This window comes from Erythrolamprus reginae, chromosome 6 (genome assembly GCF_031021105.1).
Source record: "Erythrolamprus reginae isolate rEryReg1 chromosome 6, rEryReg1.hap1, whole genome shotgun sequence".
In the NCBI taxonomy this organism is placed as follows: Eukaryota; Metazoa; Chordata; class Lepidosauria; order Squamata; family Dipsadidae; genus Erythrolamprus; species Erythrolamprus reginae.
The window spans coordinates 75,383,445-75,406,712 of NC_091955.1; the positions used below are offsets into that span (position 1 = coordinate 75,383,445).

At 40.7% G+C, this 23,268-nt stretch overlaps 1 protein-coding gene across 1 annotated transcript in view; it reads left to right on the forward strand.

Moving 5' to 3' along the window:
* The window catches only part of GNPTAB (N-acetylglucosamine-1-phosphate transferase subunits alpha and beta), a 58,459-nt gene that overhangs the window by 14,768 nt on the left and 20,423 nt on the right, over positions 1-23,268 (forward strand). Inside the window, exons 5-12 of the mRNA XM_070756288.1 lie at positions 3,146-3,351; positions 4,392-4,456; positions 4,756-4,890; positions 10,755-10,916; positions 13,558-13,737; positions 15,733-15,903; positions 18,773-18,896; positions 22,774-22,977. Of these exons, the coding sequence (XP_070612389.1) occupies positions 3,146-3,351; positions 4,392-4,456; positions 4,756-4,890; positions 10,755-10,916; positions 13,558-13,737; positions 15,733-15,903; positions 18,773-18,896; positions 22,774-22,977 (1,247 nt within the window). The remainder of the gene's footprint in view (positions 1-3,145; positions 3,352-4,391; positions 4,457-4,755; positions 4,891-10,754; positions 10,917-13,557; positions 13,738-15,732; positions 15,904-18,772; positions 18,897-22,773; positions 22,978-23,268) is intronic.

Consider the following 23,268-nt stretch of genomic DNA (forward strand, 5'->3'; position numbering starts at 1 on the left):
TGAGTGGCAGGCGAGTGCCCGCCACTCACGCAAGTGGAACTGCATGCCCGCATTTGCCCACCACTCATATGGCCTCTAGTGGGCCATGGCCTGGGCATTGGTGACCCCTGTCTTAAAAAGAGATATTTAGGTTACAATATAATGCAATGCAATGCAATGCAATGCAATGCAATACAATACAGAATTAAATTATTTGGATGACAAGATTGAAATGAATCAGACTAGTGGCTGTCAAAAATGCTATTACCCGCAGTGGAATAAGAACTAGTGGAATTGAGCCGGGGTGGCACAGCAGGTAGAATGCTGTACTGCAGGCCACTGAAGCTGACTGTAGATCTGTAGGTCAGCGGTTCAAATCTCATCTCCTGCTCGAGGTTGACTCAGCCTTCCATCCTTCCAAGGTGGGTAAAATGAGGACCCAGATTATGGGGGCAATAGGCTGGCTCTGTTAAAAAAGTGCTACCGTGTTTCCCCGATAGTAAGGCAGTGTCTTACTATCTTTTTACCCCCAAAAGTCCCACTGTGTCTTACTTTGGGGGTATGTCTTACATTGTCCCGGGCACCGGGGCCGGCTCGTCTTCGGGCGCGGGGAGCTGCCGGAAAAGAGGCGGGCGCCGACCTCGACGTTCGGCGGGTTGCGGGGAGCATCCCCTCGCCGCTCCCGGCAATGTTTCTCGGCAGGGGAGGCCAACTCCGCGGCGACACGGACGCTCGGCTGGCTGGCTAAAGGCAGGTCAAGGGGTGGATGGGCAGTCAAAAAGGGTGAGCGGCCGCCGCTGTGCCCTCCTTCGCCCGCCTCCTTTCCGGCAGTTCCCTGCGCGCCCCTCGCCTTCGCTCGCCGCGGCGCCACCACCTCTTCCCCTGCCGAGGCTCAGCTGCAAGCGGCTCCGAGGCGAGCGGAAAGGAGGCGGGCGAAGGAGGGCGCAGCTCCGGCCGCTCGCCTCGGAGCTGAGCGGCCTTGCTGGCCGCTTGCAGCTGAGCCTCGGCAGGGGAAGAGGCGGTGGCGCCGCTGCGAGCGAAGGCGAGGGGCGCGCAGGGAGCTGCCGGAAAGGAGGCTGGTGAAGGAGGGCGCAGCTCCGGCCGCTCGCCTCGGAGCCGCTCGGCCTCGCTGGCCGCTTGCAGCTGAGCCTTGGCAGGGGAAGCGGCCAGCGAGGCCAATCGGCTCCGAGGCGAGCGGCCGGAGCTGCGCCCTCCTTCACCAGCCTCCTTTCCGGCAGCTCCCTGCGCGCCCCTTGCCTTCGCTCGCCGCGGCGCCACCGCCTCTTCCCCTGCCGAGGCTCAGCTGCAAGCGGCCAGCGAGGCCGCTCGGCTCCGAGGCGAGCGGAAAGGAGGCGGGCGAAGGAGGGCGCAGCTCCGGCCGCTCACCTCGGAGCCGATCGGCCTCGCTGGCCGCTTGCAGCTGAGCCTCGGCAGGGGAAGAGGCGGTGGCGCCGCGGCGAGCGAAGGCGAGGGGCGCGCGGGGAGCTTGGAAGCAATGTCATCGCCCCCCCCGCAATACCGTTTATACCGTGTTTCCCCGAAAGTAAGACATATGTCTTACTTTCGGGGTATGGCTTATATAAGCCGACCCCCCTGAAACCCCCCATATGTCTTACAATCGGGGGGGTCTTACTATCGGGGAAACACGGTATTGCTAACATGTTGTAAGCCGCCCTGAGTCTAAGGAGAAGGGTGGCATAAAAATAAAATCAGATAGATAGATAGATAGATAGATAGATAGATAGATAGATAGATAGATAGATAGATAGATAGATAGATAGATAGATAGATAGATCGGTAGGTAGACAGACAGACAGACAGACAGACAGACAGACAGACAGACAGACAGACAGACTAATGTGCAGGATCCATAGATGGTCCATCTTAATGGAAGGAAGAAAAGGGTTATTCATTTTACTAGAACCAGGTCAAACAATGTTGAAATAGGGTGGGTAGGTTATAGGAAAGCCTTTGGCTACTGTGGTAGGGCCTCATGTGCACCCCAAGAACCTTTTACAGACACTTAGAAGTTTTTGTTTTGTTTTGAAATTAAAAGTGGAATGGGAGTAGAGTATCTCCACGAGGCCTTCTGCTTCAAGCCCCACCCTTAAAGCCCCCCAACTCTTCTAAAAAGCACAGGTGAAAAGTGCTTCCTCTGGTGAGGTCACCATTTGAGTGAACGACTTTCAGTGGCCTTTTAGAATGTATATTACTGCTTCTAGCCTCTTAAATGTTGCCCACCTCTATATTATAGCAATTCCTATAGGGAACTAATCCATCAGATTGGCAATTTCTCAGCCACCGATGCAATGGCTCCTGCACTCTGTCAGATGTCTATAGAACTAAGTCAACCAACATAATCTTAATCATTAAATGGCCAATATTTTACAAAACCAAAGTGAAGAATGTTGTATTAGTATGTTTATAAATAGCATGTTCACTAAAATATGTACTTTTTATGCTTGTTTATGTTCATTGATAATGTTTCAAATAGATAGTTTCCCAGTTCATCCCTAATTTAAGTATTTGGTTAAACTGGGTGATATATTTAATCTGCATGCAACAAGGTGTGACGTCTTAGTTGAGAAATCTTTTTTTAAAATGATACCATATACAGTGTTCCCTCGATTTTCGCCGGTTCGAACTTTGCGGAAAGTCTATACCACGGTTTTTCAAAGATATTAATTAAAAAATACTTTGCGGGTTTTTCCCCTATACCACCCGATGACGTCATATGTCATCACCAAACTTTTGTCTGCCTTTAATAAATATTTTTTAAAATAAACTTTAATAAATAAACATGGTGAGTAATAATCTGAATGGTTGCTAAGGGAATGGAAAATTGCAATTTAGGGTTTAAAGTGTTAAGGGAAGGTTTGTGATACTGTTCATAGCCAAAAATAGTGTATTTACTTCCGCATCTCTACTTCGCGGAAATTCGATTTTCACGGGCGGTCTCGGAACACATCCCCCGCGAAAAGCGAGGGAACACTGTATGCAATGTTGACATGGGTCTGAATGAGTTGCTGAAGTAAAAATATGCCCAAAACAATACTCTACTAGCTTTTCAGATTCTGTTTGATCAAACATCTGTCTTACATAAATAATGAGCTGTGCAACTTTCATGCTAAATGTAAGTCTGGCTTTGATCCTCTCTCGATCCTAGTGAAAAACAACTGGAGTGTTTATTGACGCATTGCATCAAAGTGCCAATGCTTGTCTTGGACCCGGCTTTGCCAAACAACATTACTCTTAAGGACCTGCCATCTGTCTATCCTCTGCTGCGATCTGCCAACAACATATTCTCTGTTGCCAAGCCAAAAAATCCTTCCACCAATGTGACAGTTGTTGTTTTTGACACTGCTAAAGAAGGTATGGATCTTCTTTCATCTGCTGTTGCTTCAATGTGCATGGTTTTAATTTACCTCTGGGCTTTTCTCATCGGTTTTCTTTTCTTCAGAACTTTCTGTAAAGAATTCCACTCCTTCTCCCTTTGTTGCCGTGATTTATGAAAATCGTTGGATAAATGTATTACCTGAAAACAATGTGTCTGGGGAAAAAAATCTTTAAATCTAATTCCATATGCAAATATACATAAATAGACTATATACAGTATCTATCTATCTATCTATCTATCTATCTATCTATCTATCTATCTATCTATCTATCTATCTATCTAGATATCTAGATATCTAGATATCTAGATATCTATCTATCAGTCTATCTGTCTGTGTCTGTCTGTCTGTCTGTCTGTCTATCTATCAACTTATCAACCTATCAACCTGTCTATCTGTCTATCTGTCTGTCTGTCTGTCTACCTGCCTGCCTGCCTGCCTGCCTGCCTGCCTGCCTGCCTGCCTGCCTGCCTGCCTGCCTGCCTGCCTGCCTGCCTGCCTATCTATCTATCTATCTATCTATCTATCTATCTATCTATCTATCTATCTATCTATCTATCTAGAGTAGAGATCTAGAGATCTAGAGATCTAGAGATCTAGAGATCTAGAGATCTAGATATGCCATGGTGGCTCAGTGGTTAGAATGCAGTACTGCAGGCTACTTCTGCTGACTGCTCAAAATTTGGCATATCGAATCTCACCAGGCTCAAAGTTGACTCAGCTTTCCATCCTTCCAAGGTGGGTACAGGATCCAGATTGTTGGAGACAACACTCTGATTTTGTAAACCACTTAGAAAGGGCTGTAAATCACTGTGAAGCGGTATATAAGTCTAAGTGCTATTGCTCTATCTATCTATCTATCTATCTATCTATCTATCTATCTATCTATCTATCTATCTATCTAATCTATCTTCCAAGAGAAGGTTGCATTTTGCAGAGAAAAATAATATTTAAAAATATGAACTGAGGTTGCTTTAATAAAAACATCTATATGGTTGAATTCCTTATTTTTTTCAGCTGAAGATGCCCATTCCTTGATGTTGAAGGAGAATATCAAGCAAACAGCATGGAGGGGATATTTGGTATGTTCCCAAACATCTGCTGGAAAGTTAGTGTATATGCTTGTAATCAATTGTGACTAGCAGCCAAATATTTTGACAAGAAATCCAAGATTTTAAACCGGTCCGTTTTTCATTCCAGCCTTTTCCTTTTTCTAGTTGGTCCCCTAGGTCCCAGAATTTGGTTTTATTTGCTTTAGTTTTTGAAAGAGTTATTATCCTGATGGACTGATGGACAGAATTCCAAGGTTCTTTACACAGCCTTTCTCAGATGTTCTGGGACTGGAAAACCAAACCTTGGTGACTTTTCCTTCTTCTTTCAGACGACTGATAAAGAAGTTCCAGGCTTAGTGATAATGCAAGAGCTGGTGTTCCTTAAAGGATTTCCACTTACTTACAAAGAGACAAACCAGCTAAGAGCAAAGCTGCCAGACATCCTTGTTTCCAAAATAAAGCAGGTAAGATGGCGGGAACCTGGGGAATGAAATCAACTGCCGATTCAATAAAACCTCACAATTGTAACTAGTCTTTATTTTTCCATTCTTCTCTATTACTTTTATTTTATTCTGCCTAATATTAAAGTAAGAATACTCCTAAAATAAACACTGAAATTTGAAAATCTGGAGGTCCATAAAGCTTTTGTATCTTACTGTGAAGTCCCAATTCATTGGAAAAACATAGTCTTGTAATTAAGAAATTGCAGGATAACATCATTATTATTTATTTATTTGTTTATTTGTTTGTTTATTTACTTACTTACTTACTTACTTACTTACTTACTTACTTACTTATTTACTTATTTATTTACTTACTTACTTACTTACTTATTTATTTACTTACTTGTTTACTTATTTACTTACTTATTTACTTACTTACTTATTTACTTACTTACTTACTTATTTACTTATTTACTTACTTATTTATTTACTTACTTATTTACTTATTTACTTACTTAATTACTTACTTACTTATTTATTTACTTACTCATTTACTTATTTACTTACTTACTTACTTACTTACTTACTTACTTACTTACTTATTTATTTATTAGATTTGAATGCTGCCCTTCTCCAAAAACCCGGGGCGGCAGGAACCAAACACTGACTTATTTATTTATTTTCAACATTTCTATGCCTGTGTATACTATATAAAACAGCCCTAGCCAACTAACTTATGCATACATAATAAAACCACAAATTTAAAGCTCTTGAACATATCAGCTGCACCACTTCTTCTCAAACACGCTCACAAAGGGCTGAACTGACCTCCCTTCGTATCCAAAATTGAACCTGAGATAGTTGATGTTGACCACTTTAAAAGTTGGTTGAATATCTGTGGAGATATTTCCAGGAATTCCAAGTTTTTAACATCGACATGTTATTTAAATTAAGGATTTCATTAAGAGTGTGGCAGAGTTGAGAAAAGGGATGTTACTTTGTTCTATTACCCTCCTTGAGACGAATATTGCATTTACTTCATAGCAGATACAAGAAATAACTTTTCATATATTTACGTCTGATCACTAGATGTCACTGTAGCCTTATCTTATACATTTGAATACTGAGGTCAAGATTTTTTTAAAGTGCGTATAAATAAATGTTCTAGATTTGTGCCTTTTGGATCCAGAAAGGATAATTTTTAATTTTAAAATCTATTTTTCTACCAGTATATATGAACACTGGTACCAGCCAAACTGGAAAGGCATATTTCTGCTTATACACGTATTGGTATATATTATGACTATCACTTGTTGGTTATATTTTAAGATTTATGATTGTGTCTTAAGATTTATGATTTATCACTTTGATGCTTGCATGTATACTGAGAGCTTGTGCACTGGAGACAAATTCCTCGTCTGTCCAAATACACTTGGCCAATAAAGAACCTGTTCTGTTTTGTTCTGTTCTATCCCCATTCCTCCTAGGTTTAGTCTAAAGAGTTTATACTCACAGTTATGAAGAACAAAGTTTGTATAAGATTCCTTAGCTGTGGTTGCAGCAGTAAGCTTTATAGTTGCCTTTTATCTGGGCTTATTATTTATTTATTTTATTTTTGTTTATTCAATTTTTTTTTAATGCCGTCCTCCTCCTTAGACTCAGGGCGGCTTACAACATGTTAGCAATAGCACTTTTTAACACAGCCAGCATATTGCCCCCACAATCCGGGTCCTCATTTTGCCCACCTTGGAAGGATGGAAGGTTGAGTCAACCTTGAGCCGGTGATGAGATTTGAACCATTGACCTGCAGATCTAGCAGTCGGCTTTAGGGACCTGCATTAGTGCACTCTACCCACTGCGCCACCAGGAAAAAGCTTTCAGTTCCTTATAAAAAATAAAAACAAAAACTGAATGTTTAATTAAAGAGGCTACATTTGGCTTCTCCAGAATTTTCCCATCTTTTCATATGTTTTTAACTATAATACCACTCTCAACCTGCAGACACTGTATTTCAAAGCAATTATGATTCATAACAAAGAAAATTTAATTGGCTCTATATAATAATTGTACATATTATCCACTATAGTGATGACAAAATGTATAGAACCTCCTGTTTTGTGGACTTGATGTTTGTTTCAGGAACGGACATCAAGTTCACAAAACGAGATCCTAAACATATTGCCATTGCTATAGTGGATTACAGCATTCAGAAGTCTCACGTAGGAATTTGTAGAATTATCATGTAATGTAGCTAAATATTAGGATAGTTTGAAGATTGAGATTCCTTATATATTTCCCACAAAATCCCCGCCCCCCCAAAAAAATCCATGTTAAAAATTTAAACTAATTTTTACTTAAATTTAAAACATTTCCAAAAATATCACAAGATTTTTCCCAAGAGACTGGATGTTTAAAAAGTAATGCTGGCGTTAGATAATTATCTGTCAAACCTTGCCTGTGTTTCCTACCTGTGTTACCTGGTCTTATACTGGAAATAATTGTTGTATTCCTTGATATTTAGGAAGGTATATGTTGCTGCACAACAGATAAATTAATGCAATCTCCTCACATGGAATGGAACTTTTGAACACTGCATATATATATATATATATGACTGCAGAAAGGACAGTGTGACATTGTTGAGCTTGTAAAGCCATACAAGATTTCTGAGGGCGGTAGCATTATTTTTGGAGAGTGTTTCCATAACTCACCTTGGTCTTAACTCCAAGGACGCTAGCCTTTCATCAGATTGTCTAGAAGATAATGCCCCAGAAAGACAGAGATTTATCAGATTGTCCAACGGTAGATGTCATGAGTCACATTTGGAGCTATCAGGTAGCAGGAGAATATAAATCATCCACAGCCTGAAAGTGTCATAAGAGACAGCTGGTCTTAACATTCGTGATTGAATGCAGTGGATAAAGTAAACAAAGGTGGGGGGGAAAAGGGGGAAAGGTCTTTATAATACGGTAATTCTGGTTCAGAGCTAAGTTACCTTAGAAACATAGAAGTCTGACCGCAGAAAAAGACCTCATGGTCCATCTAGTCTGCCCTTATACTATTTTCTGTGTTTTATCTTAGGATGGATATATGTTTATCCCAGGCATGTTTAAATTCAGTTACTGTGGATTTATCTACCACGTCTGCTGGAAGTTTGTTCCAAGGATCTACTACTCTTTCAGTAAAATAATATTTTCTCATGTTGCTTTTGATCTTTCCCCCAACTAACTTCAGATTGTGTCCCCTTGTTCTTCTGTTCACTTTCCTATTAAAAACACTTCCCTCCTGGACCTTATTTAACCCTTTAACATATTTAAATGTTTCGATCCTGTCCCCCCTTTTCCTTCTGTCCTCCAGACTATACAGATTGAGTTCATTAAGTCTTTCCCGATACGTTTTATGCTTAAGACCTTCCACCATTCTTGTAGCCCATCTTTGGACCCGTTCAATTTTGTCAATATCTTTTTGTAGGTGAGATCTCCAGAACTGAACACAGTATTCCAAATGTGGTCTCACCAGCACTCTATATAGCGGGATCATAATCTCCCTCTTCCTGCTTGTTATACCTCTAGCTATGCAGCCAAGCAACCTTCCATTTATGATAGCTGAATAAGTAGGCACGGCAAGTATATTTTATGACACCATGGTGCTGCTTTGCCAGAATTGTTTGGTTTTTTTCTAAGGAAGTTAATGTCGTATTCCTGACAGTCACATGATCAGAATCTGGGTGTTGGGCTAAATATCTAGAATAATTGTAGCATTCTGTATCTGAATTTGCAACCTTCCCAACCACCTTCTGTTAAGCCAAGTCAGTGGGGAATGCCATATTTATTTAGCAATCATGTGATTCACTTAACAAACAGCTCACTTAAGGCCCCTGCTTAGCAATATAAATTCTGGCTCCAGTTGTAATTGGAAGTTAAGGATTATCTATATTTAATAAGGTTCTTTGTCTAATTTCAGACAGACACTGTTCACCTAAGAAACTATGTTCTTTTAGATTAGTTAGCATTGAAAGATTACACATACATGGATTAAATGGGATGCATTAAATGTGTGGCATTTAATGCATCCCATTGAAAAAACATACCCTTTCTCCCTTTATCAAAATGGCTTGTTTTGTAAATTTGCCTTATTCATAATTTTATGTAATATGCTCATATGCTCATACTGGAAACCTCACCTACAAAAGATATTGACAAAATTGAACGGGTCCAAAGGCGGGTTACAAGAATGGTGGAAGGTCTTAAGCATAAAACGTATCAGGAAAGACTGACTGACTGACTGACTGACTGACTGACTGACTGACTGACTGACTTTATTCATTCATTCATTCATTCATTCATTCATTCATTCATTTATTTATACATACTTCTATGCTGCTCAGTCCAAAGGGACTGCCGCTCAGACACTATACACTACACTACACACCAGAAAAAATTTAGAGGGAACATTGATCACCAGGGGTTGTGAACCCAATGGTATGGGGTCAGTTGGAGGAGGTTTGGCTGTTATTGGTGTATCTATGATGGAGGTTGTAGAGATAGGTGGCTGTAGTTTCCTTTCAAACCTGTTCTCCTGTTCTTTATCTCAGTTTTCTCTTTGCTTTAATTCAGTAATTCCTAACCTGTGTAACTTTAAGTTTCATCCTGTCTGGGGAATTCTGGGAGTTGAAGTCTGTACTTCTTAAAGTTACTGAAGTCAAGAAACACTGCTTTAAGCTAAATTCAAGTGTTTTGGAGAATACCGTACACAGTTAAATTGTTTGGAAGTTTCATTACAAGGGATTGTAATGAATCATATCTTAATATCTAAACATAAATGATACGTTGTTTGGAGTTGTAAGGATGATGTAAAGATTATAAAGTGTTTATTTTAATTTTTTTATTTAAAAAATAAATCCAGATTTATAGACCCTAATATAAAAAATATCAAAGAAACCAGTTGATGCAAGGTTTAACACATTTTTATTATTATTATTATTATTATTATTATTATTATTATTATTATTATTAATTAGATTTGTATGCCGCCCCTCTCCGTAGACTCGGGGCGGCTCACAGCAATGATAAAAACAATATACAATGACAAATCTAATAGTTAGAATCTAAAATAACAATAATACATTTGAAAAGTCTAAAAAACAAGAAACCCCAATATATAAAAAACATACATACAGTCATATCATACACAAAAAAACTACATAGGCGGGGGAGATGTTTCAGTTCCCCCCATGCTTGACGACAGAGGTGGGTTTTGAGGAGTTTACGAAAGGCAAGGAGGGTGGGGGCAGTTCTAATCTCTGGAGGGAGCTGACTCCAGAGGGTCGGAGCCGCCACAGAGAAGGCTCTTCCTCTGAGTCCCACCAAACGACATTGTTTAGTTGACGGGACCCGGAGGAGACCAATTCTGTGGGACCTAACCGGTCGCTGGGATTCGTGCGGCAGAAGGAGGTCTCGTAGATAACCTGGTCCGGTGCCATGAAGGGCTTTATAGGTGATGACCAACACTTTGAATTGTGACCGGAAACTGATCGGCAACCAATGCAGACTGCGGAGTGTTGGAGTAACATGAGCATATTTGGGAAACCATATTTGACCTTCTGAAGCTGAACTTGAATTGAAAGCACATTCTATGTTCATACTTTTTCTCCCCTTTTTCCTCTCCCTTTGTGTTGCTTTTCTGTATAAATTATTTGTCAAATAATAGTTTGTCATTTTTAATCTAATGACTGGGCTTATTAGTTCTTCCAAAACCAGGGTTGTATATTGGTGCCAAATCTGTGTATTGTAACAGACATAATAGAAAGCCACGGGAGTCATGAAAAAGGGAGAAAAATTACTAATTTCATTCCAGAATCTGAAAATGTTTTTTTTTTAATACAGCTGCAGCTTTATTCTGAAGCCAGCGTAGCACTCTTGCAACTGATTGATCCCAAGGGCTTCCAAGAGCTGAACAAACAAGCAAAGAAGAATATGACTATAGAAGGAAAAGAACTGACTCTTAATCCAGCTTATTTGTTATGGGATCTCAGTGCCATCAGCCAGGTAGGCTAAATTCTTTAACCCCGCTGTTCTGTTCGGGTTGTATGTGACCCGAAGCCAAGTTTGAGTCCCTGTAAAAAAATTTCCCTGCATATCTGAAACTTGAAATTTCATGACTTTTCATCATTTCAGGGGTTCTCACTATGAGAATTTTTTTTGGGGGGTGGGGTTTTCTTTCTTGCTGAAAACAAAAAAGTCACACTTGTTATGTTCCCAGGTCAACCTGACCCGGACCGAAAACTCTTCATTTGAAGTGCTTATGTTTGGTCAATTTGAATACTTTTTTCACTTGGAAAGTAGTCTGAACATTGAAATGAAAAAAGTAATTCTTATTGGTTTATTTTGCTGATAGAATGCATGGCCCCCCCCCCGTTTTTGTGAAATATTTTTCAATTTATGGATAGTTTTGCTTGCAAAATGTGTTCAATTTTACTAAAGTTGGTGTGGGATTGGTAGTTTGAACATTTCTGAATATAAGAAAAATATAAATGAACTGAAATAAATGTTTCTTATTGGTTGTTTACAATCATAAATAAGCCCTCCCCCCCCCCTTGGCTGCATGCAAACATTTTCACTTTATATTTATGCAGGCTTCAAATCTGAAATATTTTTAATATCTTAGGCATTCATTTACTCATTTAACATGCCTGATCATCATAAAAATATTTGTGGGGGTGGGGGAAAATTTTTTTTCTGGGCAAAAAAAAATCACGTTGACTCTGTTTCGGGTCATATAGACCTGACCAAAATGATTTTTTTTAGGTACTTGAATTTGGTCTTTTTGAAAACTTTTTTCCACTGGAAAACTAGATTGAACATTTATGAACATAATGATATGAAAATTGAACTGAAAAAATTGAGGCTTATATTTTTATTTTTATCAAAAAGCCCCTCCCCCCGTGCTTTCTGATTTTTTTGTCAATTTATATTTTTTTTAGGCTACAAATCTCTAAGGAATATTCCCCCAAAAGTTTTGATATACTAAATTGAACAATCCTAAACATAAGAAAAATAGAAATGAACTGAAAAAAAATGATTCTTATTGGTTTATTTTTTAATATAAACCATATTGTCTTATACTCGAGTATAAGCCTACTCGAGTATAAGCCTATTTGAGTATAAGCATGGGGGCCCATTTATGAGCAAAATAAACCAATAAGGATCATTTTTTTCAGTTCAAATTTCATATCATTATGTTCAGAAATGTTCAAGCTACCAATCCCACACCAACTTTAGTAAAATAGAATGCATTTTGCAGGCAAAACTATCAATAAACCTAAAAGAAATTCACAAAAACGGGGGGGAGGCACATTTATGTGCAAAATAAACCAATAAGGATTAATCTTTTCAGTTCAATTTTCATTCCATTGTGTGCAGAAATGTTCAAACTTGTTTCCAGGTGAAAAAAGCTTTCAAAAAGACCAAATATAAGTACCTAAAATGATCAATTTGCAGTCCGGGTCAAATAGACCCGGGAACATAAGATTAGGGAGTTTTTTCGAACAGAACAGCAGTTAAAGTAAGGGAAAACACATTGAAATGTTTCCACATTTGATGACAACTACCATATTTTTCAGTGTATGAGACACACCAGAGTATAATATGCACCTTAGTTTTTGGGGAGGAAAATAGGGAAAAGAATCTGCTTATCAGGTATTCATCTGGCTAGCGTCCTTAGTCTGGTCAGCTTCCGCACATTATTTTATCCCCTGGTTAGAGCTTTAAAGAAAAAAACCTTATTTGGAGAGAGTAACAATGAAAGAGCTTGCAAGCCAGTAAGAGCTGGGAACATCATTAGTACCCAGAAAGAAACATTCAGAGCAAGTAGAGCAATGGGGGGGAAAACCCTGCAAAGACTTAGAGCTTGGAAAACAGTTTTTGCAGAGAGAAACAATGAAAGACCCTGCAAGGTAAGAGCTGGAAAGATCATTAGCAGCTAGTTAGGGGTGGGGGGGAAAAAGCTACATTCAGAGTATAAGACGCACCCAAATTATCAGCCTCTTTTAGGGAGGAAAAAGGTGCATCTTATACTCCGAAAGATACGGTACATGTGTCGGGGTGGTGGGCACATTTCACTATGCACTGTTTTATGTTGTGTGTATATTAAACTTGTTAAAAATCAATAAAAATATTTTTTTTAAAAAAAAGATGCACCCAAATTATCAGCCTCTTTTAGGGAGGAAAATTATACTCCGAAAGATACGGTACATTTTATGCCATGTATCCCTGAAAAAATAAGACCCTGTCTTATATTTTTTGAACCCCGAAATAAGCACTTATTTTCAGGGACGTCTTATTATTTTGGGGCGCGTGGAGCAAGATTGGGCTCCTCTTGCCATCTTACCTGATTTCCAGCTCTGTCTCCTTAACCTTAAGCAGAGGAAATGGTATTTGGGGGGGAGGGGTTATTTTGGGGAAAGGGATTATTTTCAGGGGGAAAGCTTAATTTCAGGGAGGTCTTATTTTGGGAAAAACATGGTAGTATGATGAAAAAATTTAGAAAAAGTGAATTTAAAAGTGTGTATCTGTAGACTAGATCTTTTGAACACAGATATCATTTTCAATCAGATGGTCTACAAGAATGAGAGCTATAGTCCAAATACATGTATATATATGTTGAGAAAAGCACCTGCTCTTCCAATAGTCTAAACAGGATGAAGATATTTCACCCAGCCGCTTTGAAGACAATGAAGAGTTGCGGTACTCACTGCGATCCATAGAGAGGCACGCCCCATGGGTACGGCATATCTTCATAGTCACAAATGGTCAGATTCCTTCCTGGCTCAATTTGGACAACCCTCGGGTTACTATAGTAACACATCAGGTAAATGTTTTTTTGAAACTTCTACTTCCTTCTTGCCTAAAGTTAAAAAGAAAAAAGAAAGGTGTTTGTGACATTGATAGATTAGGTCAGTTTTTCCCAACCTTGGCAACTTGAAGATATTTGGACTTCAACTCCCAGAATTCCCCAGCCAGCGAATGCCAAGGTTGGGAACCACTGGATCAGGTGAAGGAGACAAGGGCAGCATTCACAGCTCATGGAAAAATGAGTTAGTACAGTCTTCCCCAATCTTGTGTCTTCAAATCCTCACAAATCAGAAAACACCAAGTTGGAGAACCTTGATTTATTGCAATCTGAATAGTGGCATATATCGTAGTAAACCCTTCTTCCTTGTTTTTCTGTTTGTCTCACGTGCAACATGGCAATGCTGCCTGACCTAAAATAGTGGTTGATGTTCACTATTATTTGTTAAAAACAAAGCAGAACATATAACATAGAATCATAGGAAAGAATCTTGGATGTCTTCTATTCCAACTCCCTACTCAAGGCAGGGGACCTTATATCATCCTGGTTCAAATTGTTCTCAAAAAGCATCTGGAGCTGGAGCACCTACAGGCTGTTCCTTTGAGTTAATCTGTTGGGAAATTTCTCCTAGATTGAATCTTTCTTCCACCCATTACTTCTTGTAGTGCCCTCCGGTACTTTGGAGAATAAATCAATCTCCCCTTCTTTGTGACAACACCTCAAATACTGGAAAGCAGTTCTTCGTGTCCTAGTTTCACTAATATGCCATAAGATTTGTTTTAAATCAACAGAAGATAAAAAAATTCTTGGTGAACTTATTGTAGATATGGAGGCACAAACTAATCTTTATGCAAGATGGCACAATGAAGGCTGCCTCAGTGAAATGTTCTTTGAGAGCATCTACACCAATGACAAATTTCTTGTGTGTCCAATCACACTTGGCCAATAAAGAACCCTACCCTACCCTCTATTCCATTCCATTCCATTCCATTCCATTCTATTGATTTGGTTCACACTTTAATCTATCATATGGGTTCTTGCTTTTGGCTTTTTGTGAAGGTTGACTCTTCCCTTCAGATATTATGGTTTGCTGTAAAACAATCTCAGTGTGATGTGTCTAGGACAGGGATAGGCAAAGCTGGCTCTTCTATGACTTGTGGACTTCAACTCCCAGAATTCCTGAGCCAATCATTTTAGCTCAGGAATTCTGGGAGTTGAAGTCCACATGTCATAGAAGAGCCAACTTTGTCTACCCCTGGTCTAGGATAACAGAGAGTCCTCCAAATCATGATCTCATTTCCTGGGCTAAAGGTATCTTGAAAGAAGTGACACAACCTCTTTCATTTCGACCTTCCTCTGATAACATAGTGATAAAATACACTCATTATAAGAATTATATAATACAGTGTTCCCTCAGTTTTCGCGGGGGATGCATTCCGAGACCACCCGCGAAAGTCGAATTTCCGCGAAGTAGAGATGCGGAAGTAAATACACTATTTTTGGCTATGAACAGTATCACAAGCCTTCCCTTAACACTTTAAACCCATAAATTACAATTTCCCATTCCCTTAGCAACCTTTTAGATTATTACTCATCATGTTTATTTATTAAAGTTTATTTTTTTAAAAAATTATTAAAGGTGGACGAAAGTTTGGCGATGACATATGATGTCATCGGGTGGGAAAAACCGTGGTATAAGAAAAAAACCACAAAGTATTTTTTAATTAATATTTTTGAAAAACCGTGGTATAGACTTTTCACGAAGTTCGAACCCGCGAAAATCGAGGGAACACTACTTGTTATTAAAAGTATTATTTTTTAAAAAATCAACTATTCTTGTATGACATATGTTAAAGTACATTGATGTTTTCCTGTTATCATTGCTGTCAGTATATAGAAAGCAATTAAAGTGAGCTTCTCCAAACCTTTGGACAATATGTTTTGAAGCATGTTTTAATAATTTTTTTAACAAGTAAAGGGTTTTTATTTTTTTATTTTGCTTTATTAATCTAGGACATATTCCAGAATGTGAGTCATCTGCCCACCTTTAGTTCCCCTGCCATTGAAAGCCATGTTCACCGCATTAAAGGTCTGTCCCAGAAGTTCGTTTATTTAAATGACGATGTGATGTTTGGGAAGGATGTTTGGCCTGATGATTTCTATAGCCACTCCAAAGGTCAAAAGGTAAGTTCACTGCAAAAAACAAATGGATACATGGGTTTTGATAGCTCAAACAGCCATTCTTCTAGCCCAGCTTCTACTTAATCAGTTTGGAGGTTACTTGGGGGAAAGATCAGAAGCAACACGAGAAAATATTATGTAATGGAAAGAGTAGTAGATGCTTGGAACAAACTTCCAGCAGACGTGGTTGGTAAATCCACAGTAACTGAATTTAAACATGCCTGGGATAAACATATATCCATCTTAAGATAAAATACAGGAAATAGTAAAAGACCATGAGGTCTTTTTCTGCCGTCAATCTTCTATGTTTCTATCATTGTGTCTGTCATAATAGCCGTAGGAAGTTGAGTTCCTACCCATTTCCCCAATACGTACGTGTGAGATGTGAGTGTTGGTGTCTTACTTTCAGTGAAAAGCAGTAGTTGTTGAAAACAATGTGGAACCCTGTGAAGATGAGTAGATGATTGGATGGAGTTGGTTGACTGCTGAATGTGTCCTGATTTGTAACATCTAAGCAGACATCTGCTGTTTCTTGGTTATCTTGGTCCCATTCCTAGTCTCTGTTCTGCCGGCTCTTGGCACGAGCCTCTAATTAAATGCAAAAGTAGCCAAAACAGACACACACACGGGAAAAGTCAACAATACTTTCTTTATCCACAGAAAAATAGAAGCAAACCCTTCTTTTTGTAGTCAAAGGGCTCAAGTGTAAAACAAACAGACTTGAAGGCAGTGAAATAACAAAAAAACAAACAAACTCAAAGCAATTAACAAGTAGCTGTGAAGTCGTCACAGCTACTCTCCTTCAGACTTGGTTTAACTCACACGGTTAACTATGATTTACGTTCAGAGTCCCGATATCAAAGCAAAGGGTCCTTGGAGAATCCGAAGAGTCAAGGCAAATCCACAATCACGAACAGATAATCTTCCACACTGAAAGGTCCGCACGCTGCCCATTTAACAGCAGCCCTAATTACTTGAACCACACCCAACCACAGGTGAACTCTCTTATCTCTTGTAATACCTCCGTAGCTGCTCTCTTCTATTCATGGCTCTTTGCATGCGTGGGTTATGCTTCCTCATCAGAGTCCAGCGAAGATAAGGATGATGATGAATTGCTTCCTAATGGGCTGCCTGCCATGACCCCCTCTGATGGTCCCATTTCACAGTCACTCCCTGCTTCCCACGATACTTAGCTGCCCGAAGCAGTCGGCAGTAAAACAGGCCTCTGACACTGGGAGGTTTCACCCACATCCACCCCCACAGTCCTTGGAGCAGGAGCTGGGCCAGAGCCAACCACAACAGTCTCCAGTTTTGTTCTCCTTCCCCTCTCCACTACCTCCTACTCTATTTCTCCTTTCCCCATAGCTGTCTTCTGTTGCATTCTTCTTTGCTGTTTCTTCTGGATGCAGTAAGGAAATAGTGGTGTCTGTACTTTTGTGTGCAAGAAAGATTTGTGTGTAAAAGGGAATGATTGTTGCATACGGATTAGGGATCAATTATTTTAATGATTTTAATGATTCATTCAGTGATTATCTGCCATCAAGTCAGTATGAGGATATATTTATTTGTTTGTTTGTTTGTTTGTTTGTTTGTTTGATTTGTATGCCGCCCCTCTCCAGAGACTCGGGGCGGCTAACAGCGACAATAAAACAGTGTACAATAGTAATTTGGTATTGATGATTAAAAATCAATTAATATAAAAACCAAACATACATACATACATATGCTGGTGATATACAATATTTTACTTGACTATTTTTTGATTAATGGAGAATTTTATTCGTAATGCTGATTGACATTTGAATATTATATTTTAAGGGCATGATATTTAATTTAATCATACAATGTTTGATATTTTTGGTTTGTTGAAAAAATCCTAAAATGATGCAACTGTAACATGAAAAAATACAACATAACAAATAAGCAATGATACAAGTTATGTAATGTAATTGTTTGAAGATAAGCAAATTTGGATTTTCTTTTTAAAGGGTATGTATTCAAAATAAGGGTTAGGAAATATGAATGAAATAAGTAGAAGTACCTTGTCTTACGAACCCCTCATCATACGAACTTTTCGAGATATGAACCCAGGGTTGGGATTTTTTTTGCCTCTTCTTACACACTTTTTTCGCCTTACGAACCCGCTGCCGCCGCTAGGATGCCCCACCGTTGAAAGCAGAGCGCTTGTTTTTGCGATCCTGGGATTCCCCTGAGGCTCCCCTCCATGGGAATTCCCACCTCCTGACTTCCACGTTTTTGTGATGCTGTAGAGAAATCCCAGGAGGGGAATCCCAGGATCGCAAAAACGGGTGCTCCACTGGCAACGGAAATCCGGAGGTGGGGTTTCCCAGGGAGGGAGGCCTCAGCGAAATCGCACCATCGCAAAAACACAGAAGTCCGGAGGTGGGGTTTCGAGCTATTCGTGCTATTGCTGTCACTAGTGAGAGCTGTGGATGGGTGCCACAGAGCATGTAGTGGCAAAGGACAAGTGCCAGGAAGCACCAATCAATCCGATGGCTGTGTAAAGACTAACACGTTAATTTAAAATGTATGGATGCTTAGTAACTGCTCCGCAATTTTAAGTTTGTCAGATAACTGAATCACTCAGAGATTACTGGGTTTTTAGGAATTTTAGATGAGGCAAATGAAGCCTTTTTCTTTTACTCTGAGAATTTGGAATTTCAGTTTTTTTCTTTTCCTTTTTTGCTGTCACATGAAGGAACAACAAGAACATGTTTGTCCACATATAAATCAAGGTTAGCATTATATTCTTTGCAGATGCAGCTCAATCTGCTCTACAGAGGTGAGTTTAAGCACTTTCGGGGGGAAATGTGAGCTTGAAAATGTATCCTGTTTTTCTAACCGTTACCAGGTTTATTTGACTTGGCCTGTGCCCAACTGTGCTGAAGGATGTCCGGGTTCATGGATTAAAGATGGTTATTGTGATAAAGCCTGTAACAACTCTGCTTGTGACTGGGATGGAGGCGATTGTATTGGTAAGGAATACTCTACTCCACTCTACTCCACTACTCTACTCTCCTGTACTCTACTCTACTCTACTCTATTCCAGGAGGAAAGTGTTTTTAATAGGAAAGTGAACACAAGAACAAGGGGACACAATCTGAAGTTAGTTGGGGGAAAGATCAAAAGCAACATGAGAAAATATTATTTTACTGAAAGAGTAGTAGATCCTCGGAACAAACTTCCAGCAGACGTGGTAGATAAATCCACAGTAACTGAATTTAAAACATGCCTGGGATAAACATATATATCCATCCTAAGATAAAATACAGGAAATTGTATAAGGGCAGACTAGATGGACCATGAGGTCTTTTTCTGCCGTCAGACTTCTATGTTTCTATTCTAACGGTTTGAGCGATCTGATCCGAACCGGGAGGAACCCATCGCTGATGGCATGTTTATTATTATTTATTATTTAATAGGTTTGTATGCCGCCCCTCTCCGTAGACTCGTTTATGTCTACATTTATGTTTTAGGAAGCCACAGATGCACATTCATCAGACTGTCTTGAGCCGTTCAACGGACTGGTTACAATGACAGGACATTTTAGTCCAACGTTCAGTGGTAAACATGACCATGCAACTGCATCAGGACAGGAAACAAATCATTTCCCCTGCAGCCATGCTTTACTGATACACAAGTATTTCTACAGAGAAAATAAGAGACCTGAGTGTGCAGTGTTGATTTTATTACAAGCACCGAGCATTTGCTACTCATTGGTTTTAACTTCCCCATTTGGATGGAAATGGTTGTGCTCATTTGATAAGCAGGCGAGACGAAACCTAAAATCTCTCATTACAGTCCTCGACTTACAACGACAACAACAACAACAACAATAATAATAATAATAAATTTATTAGATTTGGATGCCGGCCCTCTCCGAAGACTCAGGGCGGCTCACAACAATAATAAAAACAATATTATAGTAGAACAAATCTAATATTAAAAAACATATAAAACCCTATCATTATTTTAAAAACCAAACAACACATTCATACCAAACATACAACAAAGTATAAAAGAGCCTGGGGGAAAGGTGTCTCAACTCCCCCATGCTTGGCGGTATAAGTGAGTCTTGAGTAGTTTACGAAAGACAGGGAGGGTGGGGGCAATTCTAATCTCCGGGGGGAGTTGATTCCAAAGGGCCAGGGCTGCCACAGAGAAGGCTCTTCCCCTGGGGCCCGCCAAACGACATTGTTTAGTCAACTGGACCCGGAGAAGGCCAACTCTGTGGGACCTTATCGGTCGCTGGGATTTGGAGTGTTGTGGAAACGTGGGCGAATCTTGGAAGCCCCACGATGGCTCTCGCGGCTGTGTTCTGCACGATCTGAAGTTTCCGAACACTTTTCAAAGGTAGCCCCATGTAGAGAGCATTACAGTAATCGAACCTCGAGGTGATGAGGGCATGAGTGACTGTGAGCAATGATTCCCTGTCCAAATAGGGCCACAACTGGTGCACCAGACGAACCTGGGCAATGGTTCTTTTAGTGACCATTTGCCATTACAATGGTACTGAAAAAAAGTGACTTGTGTCCATTTTTCACACTTACGACCGTTGCAGCCTCCCTGTGGTCATGTGGTCAGAATTCAGACCCTTGACAATTAATTTATATTTATGACGGTTGCAGTATCCCAGAGTCATGCGGTCCCCTTCTACGACTTCCTGACAAGCAAAGTCAATGGGGAAGCCAGATTCACTTAGCAACCGTGTTATTGACTTAACATCGGCAATTGTCCCAGCGATCGGTTAAATCCCACAGAGTCAGCCTTCTCCAGATCCCGTCAACTAGACAATGTCATCTGGCGGGACATTATTATTATTATTATTATTATTATTATTATTTATTAGATTTGTATGCCGCCCCTCTCCGAGGATTCAGAGTGGCTCACAACAAGAGAAAACAGTACAAATCCAATATTTTTTTTAAAAAACTGTTTAAAACCCTTAACATAAAAACAATTATATAAATAATATATATAAACATCAATATAAATTTTATAATAAATAAATAAAAATAAATGAATTAAGGGCTACCTGTAAAACATTTTACTTTTAAATATATAAAAGCACTTCGTAATTTAAGAATTAAGCTACAGTCATCCCTTTTATTTATTTAATTGGATTTATATGTTGCCCCTCTCCGAGGGCTTGGCAGCTTACAACATATAAAAGACTATGCAACATCATAATCCAATTAATTTAAAATAGTTAATCTAAAACCACCATAGTATTAAAATCAGCCATTGCCATTCACACAACAAAGTTACACTACATTTGTTTGGCCAGGGGGCTAGGGTCTAATGGCTTCAACCCTGGCGGCATAAATTAGTCTTGAGACTCTTGCAGAAGGTGAGGAGGGTGGGGGCCCCCCACAGAGAAGGCTCTTCCTCTAGGCCCTGCCAAGCGACATTGTCTAGTTCAGTGTTTCCCAACCTTTTTGGAGCCGCGGCACATTTGTCATATTTTCAAAATCCTGGGGAACATGGAGGGGGGGGGCGCTAAAAAAAGTTTGGACAAAAAAAATATCTCTTCCTCCCTTTCGCTCTATTTCTCTCTCCCTCCCTCTTTCTCTCTCTTCCTTCCTTTCTCTCTCCATCCCTCTTTCTTTCTCTCTTCCTTCCTTCCTCTCTTTCTGTCTCCTCCTTCCTCTCTCATCTCTCTTTCCTTCCTCTCCCTCCCTTTCTCTCTTTCCTTTCTCTCCCTTTCTGTCTATCCTTTCTATCTCTCACCCCTTCTCCCTCTTTCATTCCCTTTCTCTCCCTCCCTTTCTCTCTCATTCCTTTATCTCTCTCTTTCCTTCCTATCTCTTTCTTTTTCTCCCTCCTTCATATCTTCTTTCTCTCCCCCCTTCCTCCCTCTTTCCTTTCTCCCCCTCCCTTTCTCTTCCTTTTTCTCTATCCTTTCTACTTCTTACTCTTTCTTTCTCTCCCTCCTTCATTCAATTTTCTCTCCCTCCCTTTCTCTCTCTTTCCTTTCTTTCCCTCCCTTTCTCTTCCTTTTTCTCTATCCTTTCTACTTCTTACTCTTTCTTTCTCTCCCTCCTTCATTCAATTTTCTCTCCCTCCCTTTCTCTCTCTTTCCTTTCTCTCCCTCCCTTGTTCTCCCCTGGGGCTGCCTGTGCCTGCCCTGCACCACACAACACAGACGGACAGCCCCCGGTCGTTGGTTCGTCACCCCCCACCCCCCCACGGAGGGAGATCAGGCTGGCGAGGGCGGTAGATCTGCGTCACCAGCCAATGGAGGGAGATCGGGCTGGCGGGGGCGGCGAATCCACCTCCCCAGCCGCGCGGAGGGAAATCCGGCAGGCGGGCGGGTGGCCGCGGCTCCCTGCGCGCCCCTGGAAAAGCCTACAGGGAATGGTGCCCGGGGCCGCTGCAGCCGCCCCCCCGCCCCCCGCCATCTCCCCGCGACTGCCTGCGCCGCTGCAGCGCTCCCACCGCCAGTGCCCTCCCGCCGGGCCCCAAAGGACACTTGCCGCCGCCGACACGGCCAGGTGTGCCGACGACGACAGGGAAACTGCAGCTGGACGGGGCGCTGCCGTGCCGGTGCCTCCGACCTCCCGGTTCCTGCTCGATGCCGCGGTTTCTGGCGCTCTCCTGCTGGGCCCCAAAGAAGGAAGGCGGGAAAAAGGTGCGAAGAATGAAGCTCTCCTTCTTCCTGCCTTCCTTCTTTGGGGCCCAGCAGGAGAGCGCCAGAAACTGCGGCATCGGGCAGGAGCCGCGGCACACCTGGCGGTGGCCGCGGCACACCGGTTGGGAAACGCTGGTCTAGTTGACTAACCTTTTCTCTTTTACTTAAGATTTTCCACCCTGGCAATATGTAGCACTGCCATTTTTGTTTTCCTCGTTTAGGTAACAGTGCGGGTAGCCGTTACGGTGCTGGTGTTGGAGCTGTTGGCGGTGTAGGAAATGTCCCATCCTGGCAGTTTGGTGCAGGGATAAATGGAGTTTCTTATTGCAACCAAGGCTGTGCGAATTCATGGCTGGCTGACAAATTCTGTGATCAGGCATGCAACGTTCCCTCTTGCGGATTTGATGCCGGTGACTGTGGGCAAGGTAAGTCAATACATATTTAGTAACAAGGCCTTGTGTGCGAAGGACGTTAGCACCGGAAATCAAATGCTTTTTGGTTTGGACACTTTTTGGTTTGGGGACATTTTATTATTTTTTACGCTGTTTTTACCCTTTTTTTCTCCTTATTAAGATATATAGAGGTGGAGTAAAATAGGCCTTTACTAATAGATAGCATAATAGGATAAGCAAATTGAATGGTTAAATAGGAGCCTAACCTTTCTGTCTTTTAATTGGATGACTTCAACTCCCAGAATTCTCCAGCCAGCAAACTCT